General features: G+C 39.5%; 1 protein-coding gene across 7 annotated transcripts in view; it reads right to left on the minus strand.

The window, feature by feature from the left end:
* The window catches only part of LOC110512934 (calcium/calmodulin-dependent protein kinase type II delta chain), an 87,929-nt gene that overhangs the window by 59,127 nt on the left and 6,302 nt on the right, over positions 1-22,500 (minus strand). The window contains exon 1 of one of the 7 annotated variants that reach the window (XM_036934346.1): positions 9,052-9,106. The exons of the other annotated variants lie outside the window; for them this stretch is intronic. Coding sequence (XP_036790241.1) covers positions 9,052-9,055 — 4 coding nt within the window. The 5' untranslated portion in view covers positions 9,056-9,106. Of the gene's footprint in view, positions 1-9,051; positions 9,107-22,500 lie in introns of those variants that run through there. 7 annotated transcript variants of the gene reach the window in all.

Consider the following 22,500-nt stretch of genomic DNA (forward strand, 5'->3'; position numbering starts at 1 on the left):
TATATTATATTCTACTGTATTCTATTCTACTGTATTCTATTCTACTGTATTCTATTCTACTGTATTCTATTCTACTGTTTTCTATTCTACTGTATTCTATTCTACTATATTATATTCTACTGTATTCTATTCTACTGTATTCTATTCTACTGTATTGTATTCTACTGTATTCTATTCTACTGTATTGTATTCTACTGTATTCTATTCTACTGTATTCTATTCTACTGTTTTCTATTCTACTGTTTTCTATTCTACTATATTATATTCTACTATATTCTATTCTACTGTATTCTATTCTACTGTATTGTATTCTACTGTATTCTATTCTACTGTATTCTATTCTACTGTATTCTATTCTACTGTATTCTATTCTACTGTATTCTATTCTACTGTATTCTACTGTTTTCTATTCTACTGTATTCTATTCTACTGTATTATATTCTACTGTATTCTATTCTACTGTATTCTATTCTACTGTATTCTATTCTACTGTATTTTATTCTACTGTATTCTATTCTACTATATTATACTCTACTGTATTCTATCCTACTGTATTCTATTCTACTGTTTTCTATTCTACCATATTATATTCTACTGTATTCTATTCTACTGTATTCTATTCCACTGTATTCTATTCTACTGTATTCTAGTCTACTGTATTCTATTCTCCTGTATTCTATTCTACTGTTTTCTATTCTACTATATTATATTCTACTATATTATATTCTACTGTATTCTATTCTACTGTATTCTATTCTACTGTATTCTATTCTACTGTATTGTATTCTACTGTATTCTACCCTACTGTATTCTATTCTACTGTATTCTATTCTACTATATTATATTCTACTGTATTCTATTCTACTGTATTCTATTCTACTGTATTCTACCCTACTGTATTGTATTCTACTGTATTCTATTCTACTGTATTCTATTCTACTGTATTCTATTCTACTGTTTTCTATTCTACTGTATTCTATTCTACTGTATTATATTCTACTGTATTGTATTCTACTGTATTCTATTCTACTGTATTCTATTCTACTATATTATACTCTACTGTATTGTATCCTACTGTATTCTATTCTACTGTATTCTATTCTACTGTATTCTATTCTACTGTATTGTATTCTACTGTATTCTATTCTACTGTTTTCTATTCTACTATATTATATTCTACTGTATTATATTCTACTGTATTCTATTCTACTGTATTCTATTCTACTGTATTCTATTCTACTGTATTCTATTCTACTATATTATACTCTACTGTATTCTATCCTACTGTATTCTATTCTACTGTTTTCTATTCTACTATATTATATTCTACTGTATTCTATTCTACTGTATTCTATTCCACTGTTTTCTATTCTACTATATTATACTCTACTGTATTCTATCCTACTGTATTCTATTCTACTGTTTTCTATTCTACTGTATTCTATTCTACTATATTATATTCTACTGTATTCTATTCTACTATATTATATTCTACTATATTATATTCTACTGTATTCTATTCTACTATATTATATTCTACTGTATTCTATTCTACTATATTATATTCTACTATATTATATTCTACTGTATTCTATTCTACTATATTATATTCTACTGTATTCTATTCTACTATATTATATTCTACTGTATTATATTCTACTGTTTTCTATTCTACTATATTATACTCTACTGTATTCTATTCTACTGTATTGTATTCTACTGTATTGTATTCTACTGTATTCTATTCTACTGTATTCTATTCTACTGTATTGTATTCTACTGTATTCTATTCTACTGTATTCTATTCTACTGTATTCTATTCTACTGTATTCTATTCTACTGTATTCTATTCTACTATATTATACTCTACTGTATTCTATTCTACTGTATTCTATTCTACTGTATTGTATTCTACTGTATTCTATTCTACTGTTTTCTATTCTACTATATTATATTCTACTGTATTATATTCTACTGTATTCTATTCTACTATATTATATTCTACTGTATTCTATTCTACAGTTTTCTATTCTACTATATTATACTCTACTGTATTCTATTCTACTGTATTCTATTCTACTGTATTCTATTCTACTGTTTTCTATTCTACTATATTATACTCTACTGTATTCTATTCTACTGTATTCTATTCTACTGTATTGTATTCTACTGTATTCTATTCTACTGTTTTCTATTCTACTATATTATATTCTACTGTATTATATTCTACTGTATTCTATTCTACTATATTATATTCTACTGTATTCTATTCTACAGTTTTCTATTCTACTGTATTCTATTCTACTGTATTGTATTCTACTGTATTCTATTCTACTGTTTTCTATTCTACTATATTATATTCTACTGTATTATATTCTACTGTATTCTATTCTACTATATTATATTCTACTGTATTCTATTCTACAGTTTTCTATTCTACTGTATTCTATTCTACTGTATTCTATTCTACTGTATTCTATTCTACTGTTTTCTATTCTACTATATTATATTCTACTGTATTCTATTCTACTGTATTCTATTCTACTGTTTTCTATTCTACTGTATTCTATTCTACTGTATTCTATTCTACTGTATTCTATTCTACTGTATTGTATTCTACTGTATTCTATTCTACTGTATTCTATTCTACTGTATTCTATTCTACTGTATTGTATTCTACTGTATTCTATTCTACTGTATTGTATTCTACTGTATTCTATTCTACTGTATTCTACCCTACTCTATTCTACTTTATTCTACCCTACTCTATTCTACTTTATTTTATTATATTCTACTCTACTCTACTTTATTCTATTATATTATATTCTACCCTACTCTACTCTACTTTATTCTACCCTACTATATTCTACCCTACTCTACTCTACTTTAATCTACCCTACTATATTCTACCCTACCCTACTCTACTTTAATCTACCCTACTATATTCTACCCTACTCTACTCTACTTTATTCTACCCTACTATATTCTACCCTACTCTACTCTACTTTATTCTACCCTACTATATTCTACCCTACTCTACTCTACTTTAATCAACCCTACTATATTCAACCCTACTCTACTCTACTTCATTCTACCCTACTATATTCAACCCTACTCTACTCTACTTTATTCTACCCTACTATATTCTACCCTACTCTACTCTACTTTATTCTACCCTACTCTACTTCATTCTACCCTACTATATTCAACCCTACTCTACTCTACTTTATTCTACCCTACTATATTCAACCCTACTCTACTCTACTTCATTCTACCCTACTATATTCAACCCTACTCTACTCTACTTTATTCTACCCTACTATATTCTACCCTACTCTACTCTACTTTATTCTACCCTACTCTACTTCATTCTACCCTACTATATTCAACCCTACTCTACTCTACTTTATTCTACCCTACTATATTCAACCCTACTCTACTCTACTTCATTCTACCCTACTATATTCAACCCTACTCTACTCTACTTTATTCTACCCTACTATATTCTACCCTACTCTACTCTACTTTAATCTACCCTACTCTACTTCATTCTACCCTACTATATTCTACCCTACTCTACTCTACTTTAATCTACCCTACTCTACTTCATTCTACCCTACTATATTCTACCCTACTCTACTCTACTTTAATCTACCCTACTCTACTTCATTCTACCCTACTATATTCTACCCTACTCTACTCTACTTTAATCTACTCTACTCTACTCCACTTTATTCTATTATATTATATTCTACCCTACTCTACTCTACTTTAATCTACCCTACTCTACTTCATTCTACCCTACTATATTCTACCCTACTCTATTCTACCCTACTCTACTCTACTTTAATCTACCCTACTCTACTTCATTCTACCCTACTATATTCTACCCTACTCTACTCTACTTTAATCTACCCTACTCTACTTCATTCTACCCTACTATGTTCAACCCTACTCTATTCTACTTTAATCGACCCTACTTTATTTTACCCTACTCTATTCTACCCTACTCTATTCTACCCTACTCTATTCTACTTTAATCTACCCTACTATATGCTACTTTATTTACCCTACTCTATTCTACTTTATTCTACCCTACTCTATTCTACTTTATTCTACCCTACCCTATTCTACTTTATTCTACCCTACTCTATTCTACTTTACTCTACCCTACTCTATTCTACTTTAATCTATCCTATTCTGCTCTTCTCTATTCTACTTTAATCTACCCTACTCTAATCTACTTTATTCCACCCTACTCTATTCTACTTTATTCTACCCTACTATATTCTACTTTAATCTACCCTACTCTAATCTACTTTATTCCACCCTACTCTATTCTACTTTATTCTACCCTACTCTATTCTACTTTATTTTATTATATTCTACTCTACTCCACTTTATTCTATTATATTATATTCTACCCTACTCTACTCTACTTTATTCTACCCTACTATATTCAACCCTACTCTACTCTACTTTATTCTACCCTACTATATTCTACCCTACTCTACTCTACTTTATTCTACCCTACTCTACTTCATTCTACCCTACTATATTCAACCCTACTCTACTCTACTTTATTCTACCCTACTATATTCAACCCTACTCTACTCTACTTCATTCTACCCTACTATATTCAACCCTACTCTACTCTACTTTATTCTACCCTACTATATTCTACCCTACTCTACTCTACTTTATTCTACCCTACTCTACTTCATTCTACCCTACTATATTCAACCCTACTCTACTCTACTTTATTCTACCCTACTATATTCAACCCTACTCTACTCTACTTCATTCTACCCTACTATATTCAACCCTACTCTACTCTACTTTATTCTACCCTACTATATTCTACCCTACTCTACTCTACTTTAATCTACCCTACTCTACTTCATTCTACCCTACTATATTCTACCCTACTCTACTCTACTTTAATCTACCCTACTCTACTTCATTCTACCCTACTATATTCTACCCTACTCTACTCTACTTTAATCTACCCTACTCTACTTCATTCTACCCTACTATATTCTACCCTACTCTACTCTACTTTAATCTACTCTACTCTACTCCACTTTATTCTATTATATTATATTCTACCCTACTCTACTCTACTTTAATCTACCCTACTCTACTTCATTCTACCCTACTATATTCTACCCTACTCTATTCTACCCTACTCTACTCTACTTTAATCTACCCTACTCTACTTCATTCTACCCTACTATATTCTACCCTACTCTACTCTACTTTAATCTACCCTACTCTACTTCATTCTACCCTACTATGTTCAACCCTACTCTATTCTACTTTAATCGACCCTACTTTATTTTACCCTACTCTATTCTACCCTACTCTATTCTACCCTACTCTATTCTACTTTAATCTACCCTACTATATGCTACTTTATTTACCCTACTCTATTCTACTTTATTCTACCCTACTCTATTCTACTTTATTCTACCCTACCCTATTCTACTTTATTCTACCCTACTCTATTCTACTTTACTCTACCCTACTCTATTCTACTTTAATCTATCCTATTCTGCTCTTCTCTATTCTACTTTAATCTACCCTACTCTAATCTACTTTATTCCACCCTACTCTATTCTACTTTATTCTACCCTACTATATTCTACTTTAATCTACCCTACTCTAATCTACTTTATTCCACCCTACTCTATTCTACTTTATTCTACCCTACTCTATTCTACTTTATTATATTATATTCTACCCTACTCTACTCTACTTTAATCTACCCTACTCTACTTCATTCTACCCTACTATATTCTACCCTACTCTACTCTACTTTAATCTACTCTACTCTACTCCACTTTATTCTATTATATTATATTCTACCCTACTCTACTCTACTTTAATCTACCCTACTCTACTTCATTCTACCCTACTATATTCTACCCTACTATATTATACCCTACTCTACTCTACTTTATTCTATTATATTATATTCAACCCTACTCTACTCTACTTTATTCTACCCTACTATATTCTACTTTATTCTACCCTACTCTATCCTACTTTATTCTACCCTACTCTATTCTACTTTAATCTATCCTATTCTGCTCTTCTCTATTCTACTTTAATCTACCCTACTCTAATCTACTTTATTCCACCCTACTCTATTCTACTTTATTCTACCCTACTATATTCTACTTTAATCTACCCTACTCTAATCTACTTTATTCCACCCTACTCTATTCTACTTTATTCTACCCTACTCTATTCTACTTTATTTTATTATATTCTACTCTACTCCACTTTATTCTATTATATTATATTCTACCCTACTCTACTCTACTTTATTCTACCCTACTATATTCTACCCTACTCTACTCTACTTTATTCTACCCTACTATATTATACCCTACTCTACTCTACTTTATTCTATTATATTATATTCTACCCTACTCTACTCTACTTTATTCTATTATATTATATTCTACCCTACTCTACTCTACTTTAATCTACTCTACTCTACTCCACTTTATTCTATTATATTGTATTCTACCCTACTCTACTCTACTTTATTCTACCCTACTATATTCTACCCTACTCTACTCTACTTTATTCTATTATATTATATTCTACCCTACACTACTGTACTTTATTCTACCCTACTATATTCTACCCTACTCTACTCTACTTTAATCTACCCTACTCTACTTTATTCTACCCTACTATATTCAACCCTACTCTATTCTACTTTAATCTACCCTACTTTATTCTACCCTACTCTATTCTACTTTATTCTACCCTACTCTATTCTACTTTATTCTACCCTACTCTATTCTACTATATTCTACCCTACTATATTCTACACTACTCTATTCTACTTTAATACACCCTACTCTATTCTACTTTATTCTACCATACTCTATTCTACTTTATTCTACCCTACTCCACTATTATTTTCTACTCCTCTTTAATCTTCTTTATTCTATTCTACTCTACTTTATTCTATTCTACTCTACTTTAGTCTATTCTATTCTACCCTACTTTAATCTACTTTATTCTATTCTACTCTACTTTAGTCTATTCTATTCTACCCTACTTTAATCTACTTTATTCTATCTACTCTACTTTAGTCTATTCTATTCTACCCTACTTTAATCTACTTTATTCTATTCTACTCTACTTTAGTCTATTCTATTCTACCCTACTTCAATCTACTTTATTCTATTCTACTCTACTTTAGTCTATTCTATTCTACCCTACTTTAATCTACTTTATTCTATTCTACTCTACTTTAGTCTATTCTATTCTACCCTACTTTAATCTACTTTATTCTATTCTACTCTACTTTAGTCTATTCTATTCTACCCTACTTCAATCTACTTTATTCTATTCTACCCTACTATAATCTACTTTATTCTATTCTACTCTACTTTAGTCTATTCTATTCTACCCTACTTCAATCTACTTTATTCTATTCTACTCTACTTTAGTCTATTCTATTCTACCCTACTTTAATCTACTTTATTCTATTCTACTCTACTTTAGTCTATTCTATTCTACCCTACTTCAATCTACTTTATTCTATTCTACTCTACTTTAGTCTATTCTATTCTACCCTACTTCAATCTACTTTATTCTATTCTACTCTACTTTAGTCTATTCTATTCTACCCTACTTTAATCTACTTTATTCTATTCTACTCTACTTTAGTCTATTCTATTTTACCCTACTTTAATCTACTTTATTCTATTCTACTCTACTTTAGTCTATTCTATTCTACCCTACTTTAATCTACTTTATTCTATTCTACTCTACTTTAGTCTATTCTATTTTACCCTACTTTAATCTACTTTATTCTATCTACTCTTTTATATTCTACTACTAAGGTTCATCATAAGGATTCTCTGCTGCTTTCTAGGAATCAGTGACTTGATACTGTATCAATTTACTGTGTGAATCGGAACAAAACGATTCCATTGGATTCTGTGAGTTCCATAGTGATTCAGAGTCACGTTCAAACAATTCAAATCAGAACTGTGTCAAGTGACTCTGATTCGGAACCGGTGAGTCAAGACGACCCAGTTCCACTTTGCCTCAGGACAGAGAGGGGGAGAGAGCGACAGAGAGATGGGGAGAGAGAGAGAGAGAGAGAGAGAGAGAGAGAGAGAGAGAGAGACAAAGAGAGGGGTCAGACAGACATGTGTTTGCGTGAGTGTCGATTCCTAGAAGAGAGAGATGAAAAGAGCTGGAGTGTGGCAGAGATGGAGAGAAATGAAGGAGAAAGAGAGAGAGTGAAAGAGAGATGGAGAGATGGAGGAGAGAGATGGAGAGAATAGGATGGAGGGAGAGATGGAGGAGAGAGATGGAGAGAGGAGAGAGGGAGAGATGGAGGAGAGAGGAGAGAGGGAGAGATGGAGGAGAGAGATGGAGAGAGGAGAGAGGGAGAGATGGAGGAGAGAGATGGAGAGATGGAGGAGAGTGGAGGGAGGGAGGGAGAGATGGAGGAGAGTGGAGGGAGGGAGAGATGGAGGAGAGAGATGGAGAGAGGAGAGAGGGAGAGATGGAGGAGAGAGATGGAGAGAGGAGAGAGGGAGAGATGGAGGAGAGAAATGGAGAGATGGAGGAGAGTGGAGGGAGGGAGGGAGAGATGGAGGAGAGTGGAGAGAGGGAGAGATGGAGGAGAGAGATGGAGAGAGGAGAGGGGGAGAGATGGAGGAGAGTGGAGGGAGGGAGAGATGGAGAGAAGAGAGAGGGAGAGATGGAGGAGAGATGGAGAGAGGAAGGAGGGAGAGATGGAGAGATGGAGAGTGGAGGGAGGGAGAGATGAAGGAGAGAGAGATGGAGAGAAATGAAGGAGAAAGAGAGAGAGTGAAAGAGAGATGGAGAGAGGAAGGAGGGAGAGATGGAGAGAGGAAGGAGGGAGAGATGGAGAGAGGAGAGATGGAGGAGAGAGATGGAGAGAGGAAGGAGGGAGAGATGGAGAGAGGAGAGATGGAGGAGAGAGATGGAGGAGAGGAGGACAGAGTGAATAATACTTTTAAATCAACAGGACCAAGGACAACCTACCCATTATACGATCATCAGCCCTGGGAGCAAGGTCACTAATCTGTCCATCTCTCTCTCTCTCAACTTCCTTTCTCTCTCCCTCACTCGCTTTCTCTTTATATATCTCCCTCTCTCTCAATCCCTCTCTCTCTCTCTAAATCCCTCTCTCTCCGCCACAGGTAGTCTACCTCCCAGCCAGCCGGACATCTGTTGTCTAGCAACTCCTTGACCAATCAGAGTGCTCTGAACTCCCCTCTCCTCTCCTCTCCTCTCCCCCTTCCCCTCTACTATTTTCTGCAGTGGGAACTAGCACTGCATGCAAATGGCTGTCCCTGGAGCACACACACACACACACACACACACACACACACACACACACACACACACACACACACACACACACACACACACACACACACACACACACACACACACACACACACACACACACACACACACACACACACACACACACACACACACACACAAAGCAAACACTAAAACCTCAACCTCATCCCTAATTTCTCTCTCTCTCACAGACACAGTTTATCCTTCTCTCTCTCTTTCTCGTTCTCTCTATCCATTTCTCTATCCATCTCTCTATCCATCTCTCTATCCATCTCTCTATCCCTCTCTCTATCCCTCTCTCTATCCATCTCTCTATCCATCTCTCTATCCATCTCTCTATCCCTCTCTCTATCCATCTCTCTATCCCTCTCTCTATCCATCTCTCTATCCATCTCTCTATCCATCTCTCTATCCATCTCTCTATCCCTCTCTCTATCCCTCTCTCTATCCCTCTCTCTATCCCTCTCTCTATCCCTCTCTCTATCCATCTCTCTTCCAATTTCTCTATCCATCTCTCTATCCCTCTCTCTATCCATCTCTCTATCCATTTCTCTATCCATCTCTCTATCCATCTCTCTATCCATCTCTCTATCCATCTCTCTATCCATTTCTCTTCCCATTTCTCTATCCATCTCTCTATCCAACACACTGTAGCAGACCAGACACTGTAACAAAACACCAAACTAAAGAAAATGGTCTGAATTTGGCGTAGACGGCACGTTTACCTACAAAATCATTGTGCGCCCATCCGAGACGGGTGGATTTACAATCATAGGATTATTGACAACATATCAACTATATTTACTCACCAAATGTTTATTGACCACATAAAAACATTTACACAATGAGCACTTGTTGATTCTCAAATACATCGTTACAGTTGTTGGTTAGCTAGTCGTGTCATTGTTGCTAGCTATCTGACCATTCAGTATCATAAAACCACAGTCTTGTCATTGATGCTAGCTATTTGACCATTCAGTATCATAATAACACCACAGTCTTGTCATTGTTGCTAGCTATCTGGCCATTCAGTATCATAACACCACAGTCTTGTCATTGATGCTAGCTATCTGACCATTCAGTATCATAATAACACCACAGTCTTGTCATTGATGCTAGCTATCTGACCATTCAGTATCATAATAACACCACAGTCTTGTCATTGATGCTAGCTATCTGACCATTCAGTATCATAATAACACCACAGTCTTGTCATTGATGCTAGCTATCTGACCATTCACATTCAGTATCAAAAAACCACAGTCTTGTCATTGATGCTAGCTATCTGACCATTCAGTATCATAACACCACAGTCTTGTCATTGTTGCTAGCTATCTGACCATTCAGTATCATAATAACACCACAGTCTTGTCATTGTTGCTAGCTATCTGACCATTCAGTATCATAATAACACCACAGTCTTGTCATTGTTGCTAGCTATCTGACCATTCAGTATCCTAAAACCACAGTCTTGTCATTGATGCTAGCTATCTGACCATTCAGTATCAAAAAACCACAGTCTTGTCATTGATGCTAGCTATCTGACCAGTATCCTAAAACCACAGTCTTGTCATTGATGCTAGCTATCTGACCATTCAGTATCAAAAAACCACAGTATTGTCATTGATGCTAGCTATCTGACCATTCAGTATCATAATAACACCACAGTCTTGTCATTGATGCTAGCTATCTGACCATTCAGTATCAAAAAAACACAGTCTTGTCATTGATGCTAGCTATCTGACCATTCACATTCAGTATCATAAAACCACAGTCTTGTCATTGATGCTAGCTATCTGACCATTCAGTATCAAAAAAACACAGTCTTGTCATTGATGCTAGCTATCTGACCATTCACATTCAGTATCATAAAACCACAGTCTTGTCATTGTTGCTAGCTATCTGACCATTCACATTCAGTATCATAAAACCACAGTCTTGTCATTGATGCTAGCTATCTGACCATTCACATTCAGTATCATAAAACCACAGTCTTGTCATTGATGCTAGCTATCTGACCATTCACATTCAGTATCATAACACCACAGTCTTGTCATTGTTGCTAGCTATCTGACCATTCAGTATCATAATAACACCACAGTCTTGTCATTGTTGCTAGCTATCTGACCATTCAGTATCATAATAACAACACAGTCTTGTCATTGATGCTAGCTATCTGACCATTCACATTCAGTATCATAAAACCACAGTCTTGTCATTGATGCTAGCTATCTGACCATTCAGTATCATAACACCACAGTCTTGTCATTGTTGCTAGCTATCTGACCATTCAGTATCATAATAAAACCACAGTCTTGTCATTGTTGCTAGCTATCTGACCAGGAATAAACCACAAGAAAGGTTGTCAAGGAGACTTGAACCTGTGATATGCAATTTTCTGTGTGTGTGTATGTGTGTTTGACAGTAGGTTAACACAATGTGACTGTTTGAATGGAGTGTGTCTAGCTGTGCAGTTGGTTCCTCTAGTCTGGTAGTCAGCAAATCACACTACAGACAGAGAAACAATGGTGTTGTAGCCAACTCTCTGTGCCCTCTCCTCTCTCTCTCGCTCTGTATCTCTGTGCCCTCCCTCTCTCTCTGTATCTCTGCCCTCCCTCTCTCTCTGTATCTCTGCCCTCCCTCTCTCTGTGTATCTCTGCCCTCTCCCTCTCTCTCTGTATCTCTGCCCTCCCTCTCTCTGTGTATATATGTGCCCTCTCCCTCTCTCTCTGTATCTCTGTGCCCTCTCCCTCTCTCTGTGTATCTCTGTGCCCTCTCCCTCTCTCTGTGTATCTCTGTGCCCTCTCTCTCTCTCTGTGCCCTCTCCTCTCTCTCGGTGTATCTCTGTGCCCTCTCCCTCTTTCTCTGTATCTCTGTGCCCTCTCCCTCTCTCTCTCTGTATCTCTGTGCCCTCTCTCACTGTATCTCTGTGCCCTCTCCTTTTCTCTCTGTATCTCTGTGCCCTCTCCCTCTCTCTCTGTATCTCTGTGCCCTCTCCCTCTCTCTCTGTATCTCTGTGCCCTCTCCCTCTCTCTCTGTATCTCTGTGCCCTCTCCCTCTCTCTGTGTATCTCTGTGCCCTCTCTCTCTCTCGCTGTATCTCTGTACCCTCTCCCTCTCTCTCTCTCTGTATCTCTGTGCCCTCTCCTCTCTCTCTGTGCCCTCTCCTCTCTCTCTGTATCTCTGTGCCCTCTCCTCTCTCTCTGTGCCCTCTCCTCTCTCTCTGTGCCCTCTCCTCTCTCTCTGTATCTCTGTGCCCTCTCCTCTCTCTCTGTGCCCTCTCCTCTCTCTCTGTATCTCTGTGCCCTCTCCTCTCTCTCTGTATCTCTGTGCCCTCTCCTCTCTCTCTCTCTGACCCTAAAGAATCTGTAGCAGCTGCCTCAAGAACCGAAACTGGGGAAACGTAGGATGACACACACAGACTGCTATAGGTCACACAGTGAGAAGGAGAGACAGAGAGGAGAGGAGAGGAGAGCAGAGCAGAGGAGAGAGAGGAGAGTAGAGAGGAGAGTGAGAGAGGAGAGAGAGGAGAGTGAGAGAGAGGAGAGAGAGAGAGCAGGAGACAGAGACAGAGAGACAGAGAAAGAGAGAGAAAGATAGAGAGAGGACGAGAGATCTAATCAAATCAACGTTTATTTGTCACGTGCGACGAATACAACAGGTTACACCTTACAGGTTCACCTTACAGTGAAATGCTTACTTACAGGCTCTAACCAATGGTGTGAGAGTGAGAGAGAGTGAGAGACAGACAGACAGACAGACAGACAGACAGACAGACAGACAGACAGACAGACAGACAGACAGACAGACAGACAGACAGACAGACAGACAGACAGACAGACAGACAGAGAGACAGAGAGAGAGAGACAGAGAGAGAGAGATAGAGAGAGAGAGAGACAGACAGACTTTCTCTAATTAAGGGTGCCCTAGCTCTCTTCCTCCTCAGAGTCTGCTGCCCTAGTTAGTCACACACACACATAGACTAACAGTCACGTTCTCCACAGCTTTGTCCCATAATGCAGTTCAACAGGCAGTTCTCGCCAGACAGGTGAACAGACAATGAGCTGTTTGTGTGTGTGTGTGAGAGAGAGTATTTGGAACCAAAGACTGATCACCCCAATCCACAAAAAAAGAAGACAAATTTAACCCCAATAACTACCGTGGGATTTGCATCAACAGCAACAGCAACCTTGGGAAAATCCTCTGCATTATCATTAACAGGAGACTTGTACACTTCCTCAGTGAAAACAATGTACTGAGCAAATGTCAAATTGGGTGCCAAGCCAAATTTCTTCAGCCTCCTGAAGTTGAAGAAGCGCTGTTGCACCTTCTTCACCACACTGTCTGTGTGGGTGGACCATTTCGGTTTGTCAGTGATGTGTAAGCCGAGGAACTTTCCACCTTCTCCCTTCGATGTGGATAGGGGGTTTTCTAAAGTCTACGATCAGAATAACTGTTTGTCGCCTTGCTATGGTTAAATTAAATGCAGTAGTTTGCGCTTTCAGTTTTGCGCGAATGCTTCCATCTATTCACGGTTTCTGGTTTTGGTAGGTTTTAATAGTCACAGTGGGAACAACATCCCCTGTACACTTCCTGATGAACTCAGCCACTGGTTTTAATAGTCACAGTGGGAACAACATCCCCTGTACACTTCCTGATGAACTAAGCCACTGGTTTTAATAGTCACAGTGGGAACAACATCCCCTATACACTTCCTGATGAACTCAGCCACTGGTTTTAATAGTCACAGTGGGAACAACATCCCCTGTACACTTCCTGATGAACTCAGCCACTGGTTTTAATAGTCACAGTGGGAACAACATCCCCTTACACACTTCCTGATGAACTCAGCCACTGGTTTTAATAGTCACAGTGGGAACAACATCCCCTGTACACTTCCTGATGAACTCAGCCACTGGTTTTAATAGTCACAGTGGGAACAACATCCCCTGTACACTTTCTGATGAACTCAGCCACTGGTTTTAATAGTCACAGTGGGAACAACATCCCCTGTACACTTCCTGATAAACTAAGACCGTGTATTCGTTGATATTATTCTCAGAGGCCACCCAAAAAACATATCCCAGTCCACATGATCAAAACAATCTTGAAGCATGGATTCCGATTGGTCAGACCAGCGTTGAATAGTCCATAGCGCAGGTACTTCCTGTTTGAGTTCATGCCTATAGGAAGGGAGTCTTCTTATGGGAATGTGTCTGTAACTATTACATGTCCCCTCTGAGGTTGCCCTTATCTTGACCTAGTATATGACCTAGGACCTAAGAGGCTCACTATTACATGTCCCCTCTGAGGTTGCCCTTATCTTGACCTTTTTTTTATTTTTTATTTTACCTTTATTTAACTAGGCAAGTCAGTTAAGAACAAATTCTTATTTTCAATGACGGCCTAGGAACAGGAACTGCCTGTTCAGGGGCAGAACGACAGATTTGTACCTTGTCAGCTCGGGGGTTTGAACTTGCAACCTTCCAGTTACTAGTCCAACGCTCTAACCACTAGGCTACCCTGCCGCCCCTAGTATATGACCTAGTATATGACCTAAGACCTAGGAGGCTCACTATTGTATGTCTCCTCTGAGGTTGGCCTTATCTTGATCTAGTATATGACCTAAGACCTAAGAGGCTCAGTGTTGTATGTCCCCTCTGAGGTTGCCCTTATCTTGACCTAGTATATGACCTAGGACCTAGGAGGGTCACTATTGTATGTCCCCTCTAAGGTTGCCCTTATCTTGACCTAGTATATGACCTAGGAGGCTCACTGTTGTATGTCCCCTCTGAGGTTGCCCTTATCTTGATTTAGTATATGGCCTAGAAGGCTCAGTGCCTTTTCTGATCTTGTCCAGGATTGTCCAGTATTTGAGGAGTATCTAGAATTGACAATTGATATATGCCATTGGATGAGGTAATGTTGTTGTCCTAAGTGGTACCAAGAACGAGATTAGAACTTCGTTTAGGAGATCAGACTGAACGATAATTTATAGCTAATGCTGTCTGGCTATGGGATACTCCTCTCTCAAGTAAAGTCTTCCTTTGTAATGTTCCTAATATCTGTTATTTGTCATGTGAGTTGAGAGGGGTGTGTCTTGGCTATAAATGACACTAAGAATTGTTTTGTAAGCACTCTCAGAGAATTTATTTATAGACACTGAATTGATCTGAGAGTCAAAAAAGGGCAATGGTGAAGCTCATATATAATTAAAGATGGACTTTATGATAACTCTGACTTGTGTGTGGTTTGCTCTCTCATGATTTGATAATACAGGAAATTTCCACGACACGTTTTCCTCAGGATATGTGGTTTCCGGTAGCGTTTTCCTCAGGATATGTGGTTTCCGGTAGCGTTTTCCTCAGGATATGTGGTTTCCGGTAGCGTTTTCCTCAGGATATGTGGTTTCCGGTACGGTTTTCCTCAGGATATGTGGTTTCCAGTAGCGTTTTCCTCAGGATATGTGGTTTCCAGTAGCGTTTTCCTCAGGATATGTGGTTTCCGGTAGCGTTTTCCTCAGGGTATGTGGTTTCCAGTAGCGTTTTCCTCAGGATATGTGGTTTCCGGTAGCGTTTTCCTCAGGATATGTGGTTTCCGGTAACGTTTTCCTCAGGATATGTGGTTTCCGGTAGCGTTTTCATCAGGATATGTGGTTTCCGGTAGCGTTTTCCTCAGGATATGTGGTTTCCAGTAGCGTTTTCCTAAGGATGTGTGGTTTCCAGTAGCGTTTTCCTCAGGATATGTGGTTTCCAGTAGCGTTTTCCTCAGGATATGTGGTTTCCGGTAGCGTTTTCCTCAGGATATGTGGTTTCCAGTAGCGTTTTCCTCAGGATATGTGGTTTCCAGTAGCGTTTTCATCGGGATATGTGGTTTCCAGTAGCATTTTCCTCAGGATATGTGGTTTCCAGTAGCGTTTTCCTCAGGATATGTGGTTTCCGGTAGCGTTTTCCTCAGGATATGTGGTTTCCGGTAGCGTTTTCCTCAGGATATGTGGTTTCCGGTAGCGTTTTCCTCAGGATATGTGGTTTCCGGTAGCGTTTTCCTCATATTTTCTTTGTTGAAGTCCACAGCTACAATAAATGCGGCCTCAGGATATGTTGTTTCCAGTTTGCATAGAGTCCAGTGTAGTTCTTCGAGGGCCGTTGTGGTATCGGCTCGAGGGGGAATATACACGGCTGGGATTCTAGTTCGGGTGAACAAAAGACCTCGAGTTTCTGCATGTTGTTACAATCACACCATGAGAAGTTAATCATGAAACATACACCACCGCCCTTCTTCTTCTTCTTCTTTTTTTGGATCAGCCTCTGGAATCAGTCCATGTGTGTGTGTGTGTGTGTGTGTGTGTGTGTGTGTGTGTGTGTGTGTTTGTCTGTGTGTTTGTCTGTGTGTGAGTCCAGCCCTCAGGAAGGTTTGCCAGCAGCTACAATTACAGTGATATATGTGAAAGAACTGGGTCGACTCCTCTAGAGATCTGTCCCTGAGACTACAAGACCAGCCAAATCCCTGGGTCTACAAACACACATACACACGCTGAACACACGGAAGGGTACACACGCATGAACGAATGGACACACGCACACACATGTTCATACGCACGGATACACTGAACATGCAAGCACACAAAAACACTCTGACAGAACACACACACATGGATGAACGGATGCTGAATTCACACACACACACACACACACACACACACACACACACACACACACACACACACACACACACACACACACACACACACACACACACACACACACACACACACACACACACACACACACACACACACACACACACACACACACACACACCACCACACCACACCAAGAAAACAGTAATCTTGGTTAACCCAGAACTAAAGTCTCTGGTCAGGCATCATACCAAGAAGACAGTCATCTTGGGTTAATAACCAAGAACTAAAATCTCTGGTCAGACACCACACCAAGAAAACAGACATCTTGGTTAATCCAGAACTAAAGTCTCTGGTCAGACATCACACCAAGAAAACAGTAATCTTGGTTCACCCAGAACTAAAGCCTCTGGTCAGACATCCCACCAAAAAAACAGTCATCTTGGTTCACCCAGAACTAAAGTCTATGGTCAGACATCCCACCAAGAAAACAGTCATCTTGGTTCACCCAGAACTAAAGCCTCTGGTCAGACATCACACCAAGAAAACAGTCATCTTGGTTCACCCAGAACTAAAGCCTCTGGTCAGACATCACACCAAGAAAACAGTCATCTTGGTTAACCCAAGACTAAAGCCTTTGGTCAGACATCCCACCAAGAAAACAGTCATCTTGGTTAACCCAAGACTAAAGTCTCTGATCATAACATAACATGTTAAGAGATGACGAGACGTTAGAACGAGGACCAGAACCAGAACGAGGAGCTCCACCCTCTCTCTATACCGGTTACGGAGATGAAGAGATGTTAGAACCTGGATCAGAACCAGAACGGGAAGCTCCACCCTCTCTCTATACCGGTTACGGAGATGAAGAGACGTTAGAACGAGGATCAGAAACAGAACGAGGAGCTCCACCCTCTCTCTATACAGGTTACGGGGATGAAGAGACGTTAGAACGAGAATCAGAACCAGAACGAGGAGCTCCACCCTCTCTCTATACCGGTTACGGAGATGAAGAGACGTTAGAACCAGGATCAGAACCAGAACGAGGAGCTCCACCCTCTCTCTATACCGGTTACGGAGATGAAGAGACGTTAGAACCAGGATCAGAACCAGAACGAGGAGCTCCACCCTCTCTCTATACCGGTTACGGAGATGAAGAGACGTTAGAACGAGGATCAGAACCAGAACGGGAAGCTCCACCCTCTCTCTATACCGGTTACGGAGATGAAGAGACGTTAGAACGAGGATCAGAACCAGAACGAGGAGCTCCACCCTCTCTCTATACCGGTTACGGAGATGAAGAGATGTTAGAACCTGGATCAGAACCAGAACGGGAAGCTCCACCCTCTCTCTATACCGGTTACGGAGATGAAGAGACGTTAGAACCAGGATCAGAACCAGAACGAGGAGCTCCACCCTCTCTCTATACCGGTTACGGAGATGAAGAGATGTTAGAACGAGAATCAGAACCAGAACGAGGAGCTCCACCCTCTCTCTATACCGGTTACGGAGATGAAGAGATGTTAGAACCTGGATCAGAACCAGAACGGGAAGCTCCACCCTCTCTCTATACCAGTTACGGAGATGAAGAGACGTTAGAACGAGGACCAGAACCAGAACGAGGAGCTCCACCCTCTCTCTATACCGGTTACGGAGATGAAGAGACGTTAGAACCAGGATCAGAACCAGAACGAGGAGCTCCACCCTCTCTCTATACCGGTTACGGAGATGAAGAGACGTTAGAACCAGGATCAGAACCAGAACGAGGAGCTCCACCCTCTCTCTATACCGGTACCGGTTACGGGGCTGAATGTCCTCTCCCAAATTCAAAAGATTCTAACACATGCAAAATGTGTCCAAAGCAGCAGAACTAATGCTGTTGGTTATCTCATTCATCCTGTTGGTTTATCTCATGCATCCTGTTGGTTATCTCATGCATCCTGTTGGTTATCTCATTCATCCTGTTGGGTTATCTCATTCATCCTGTTGGTTTATCTCCTGCATCCTGTTGGTTTATCTCATTCATCCTGTTGGTTTATCTCATGCATCCTGTTGGTTATCTCATGCATCCTGTTGGGTTATCTCATGCATTCTGTTGGTTTATCTCATGCATCCTGTTGGTTATCTCATGCATCCTGTTGGTTATCTCATTCATCCTGTTGGTTATCTCATTCATCCTGTTGGTTATCTCATGCATCCTGTTGGTTATCTCATGCATCCTGTCGGTTGTCTCACGCATCCTGTTGGTTTATCTCATGCATCCTGTTGGTTATCTCATGCTTCCTGTCGGTTATCTCATGCATCCTGTTGGTTATCTCATTCATCCTGTTGGTTTATCTCATGCATCCTGTTGGTTATCTCATGCATCCTGTTGGTTATCTCATTCATCCTGTTGGTTATCTCATTCATCCTGTTGGTTTATCTCATTCATCCTGTTGGTTATCTCATTCATCCTGTTGGTTATCTCATTCATCCTGTTGGTTTATCTCCTGCATCCTGTTGGTTATCTCATGCATCCTGTCGGTTGTCTCATGCATCCTGTTGGTTATCTCATTCATCCTGTTGGTTTATCTCATGCATCCTGTTGGTTATCTCATTCATCCTGTTGGTTATCTCATTCATCCTGTTGGTTTATCTCCTGCATCCTGTTGGTTATCTCATGCATCCTGTCGGTTGTCTCATGCATCCTGTTGGTCATCTCATTCATCCTGTTGGTTTATCTCATGCATCCTGTTGGTTATCTCATTCATCCTGTTGGTTATCTCATTCATCCTGTTGGTTTATCTCCTGCATCCTGTTGGTTATCTCATGCATCCTGTCGGTTGTCTCATGCATCCTGTTGGTTATCTCATTCATCCTGTTGGTTTATCTCCTGCATCCTGTTGGTTATCTCATGCATCCTGTTGGTTATCTCATTCATCCTGTTGGTTATCTCATTCATCCTGTTGGTTTATCTCCTGCATCCTGTTGGTTATCTCATGCATCCTGTCGGTTGTCTCATGCATCCTGTTGGTTATCTCATTCATCCTGTTGGTTTATCTCATGCATCCTGTTGGTTATCTCATTCATCCTGTTGGTTATCTCATTCATCCTGTTGGTTTATCTCCTGCATCCTGTTGGTTATCTCATGCATCCTGTCGGTTGTCTCATGCATCCTGTTGGTTATCTCATTCATCCTGTTGGTTTATCTCCTGCATCCTGTTGGTTATCTCATGCATCCTGTTGGTTATCTCATTCATCCTGTTGGTTATCTCCTGCATCCTGTTGGTTTATCTTATGCATCCTGTTGGTTTATCTCATGCATCCTGTTGGTTATCTCCTGCATCCTGTTGGTTATCTCATGCATCCTGTTGGTTATCTCCTGCATCCTGTTGGTTGTCTCATGCATCCTGTTGGTTTATCTCATTCATCCTGTTGGTTTATCTCATGCATCCTGTTGGTTATCTCATTCATCCTGTTGGGTTATCTCATTCATCCTGTTGGTTTATCTCATTCATCCTGTTGGTTTATCTCATGCATCCTGTTGGTTATCTCATTCATCCTGTTGGGTTATCTCATGCATTCTGTTGGTTTAACTCATGCATCCTGTTGGTTATCTCATGCATCCTGTTGGTTATCTCATTCATCCTGTTGGTTATCTCATTCATCCTGTTGGTTATCTCATGCATCCTGTTGGTTATCTCATGCATCCTGTCGGTTATCTCAAGCATTCTGTTGGTTTATCTCATGCATCCTGTTGGTTATCTCATGCATCCTGTTGGTTATCTCATTCATCCTGTTGGTTATCTCATTCATCCTGTTGGTTATCTCATGCATCCTGTTGGTTATCTCATGCATCCTGTCGGTTGTCTCATGCATCCTGTTGGTTTATCTCATGCATCCTGTTGGTTATCTCATGCTTCCTGTCGGTTATCTCATGCATCCTGTTGGTTATCTCATTCATCCTGTTGGTTTATCTCATGCATCCTGTTGGTTATCTCATGCATCCTGTTGGTTATCTCATTCATCCTGTTGGTTATCTAATTCATCCTGTTGGTTTATCTCATTCATCCTGTTGGTTATCTCATTCATCCTGTTGGTTATCTCATTCATCCTGTTGGTTTATCTCCTGCATCCTGTTGGTTATCTCATGCATCCTGTCGGTTGTCTCATGCATCCTGTTGGTTATCTCATTCATCCTGTTGGTTTATCTCATTCATCCTGTTGGTTATCTCATTCATCCTGTTGGTTTATCTCCTGCATCCTGTTGGTTATCTCATGCATCCTGTTGGTTTATCTCCTGCATCCTGTTGGTTATCTCATGCATCCTGTCGGTTGTCTCATGCATCCTGTTGGTTATCTCATTCATCCTGTTGGTTTATCTCCTGCATCCTGTTGGTTATCTCATGCATCCTGTTGGTTATCTCATTCATCCTGTTGGTTATCTCATGCATCCTGTTGGTTATCTCATTCATCCTGTTGGTTATCTCATGCATCTTGTTGGTTATCTCATGCATCCTGTTGGTTGTCTCATGCATCCTGTTGGTTTATCTCATGCATCCTGTTGGTTATCTCATGCATCCTGTTGGTTATCTCATGCATCCTGTTGGTTTATCTCATGCATCCTGTTGGTTATCTCATTCATCCTGTTGGTTATCTCCTGCATCCTGTTGGTTTATCTCATGCATCCTGTTGGTTATCTCATTCATCCTGTTGGTTATCTCCTGCATCCTGTTGGTTTATCTTATGCATCCTGTTGGTTTATCTCATGCATCCTGTTGGTTATCTCCTGCATCCTGTTGGTTTATCTCATTCATCCTGTTGGTTTATCTCATGCATCCTGTTGGTTATCTCATGCATCCTGTTGGTTATCTCATTCATCCTGTTGGTTGTCTCATGCATCCTGTCGGTTATCTCATGCATCCTGTTGGTTTATCTCATGCATCCTGTTGGTTATCTCATGCATCCTGTTGGTTTATCTCATGCATCCTGTTGGTTATCTCATTCATCCTGTTGGTTATCTCATTCATCCTGTTGGTTTATCTCATTTATCCTGTTGGTTATCTCATTCATCCTGTTGGTTATCTCATTCATCCTGTTGGTTATCTCATTCATCCTGTTGGTTTATCTCATGCATCCTGTTGGTTATCTCATTCATCCTGTTGGTTATCTCATTCATCCTGTTGGTTTATCTCATTTATCCTGTTGGTTATCTCATGCATCCTGTTGGTTTATCTCATGCATCCTGTTTGTTGTCTCATGCATCCTGTCGGTTGTCTCATGCATCCTGTTGGTTATCTCATTCATCCTGTTGGTTATCTCCTGCATCCTGTTGGTTTATCTCATGCATCCTGTTGGTTATCTCATGCATCCTGTTGGTTATCTCATTCATCCTGTTGGTTATCTCATCCATCCTGTTGGTTATCTCATGCATCCTGTTGGTTATCTCATTCATCCTGTTGGTTTATCTCATGCATCCTGTTGGTTATCTCATTCATCCTGTTG

This window comes from Oncorhynchus mykiss, chromosome 10, assembly GCF_013265735.2.
Source record: "Oncorhynchus mykiss isolate Arlee chromosome 10, USDA_OmykA_1.1, whole genome shotgun sequence".
Lineage (NCBI taxonomy): Eukaryota > Metazoa > Chordata > Actinopteri > Salmoniformes > Salmonidae > Oncorhynchus > Oncorhynchus mykiss.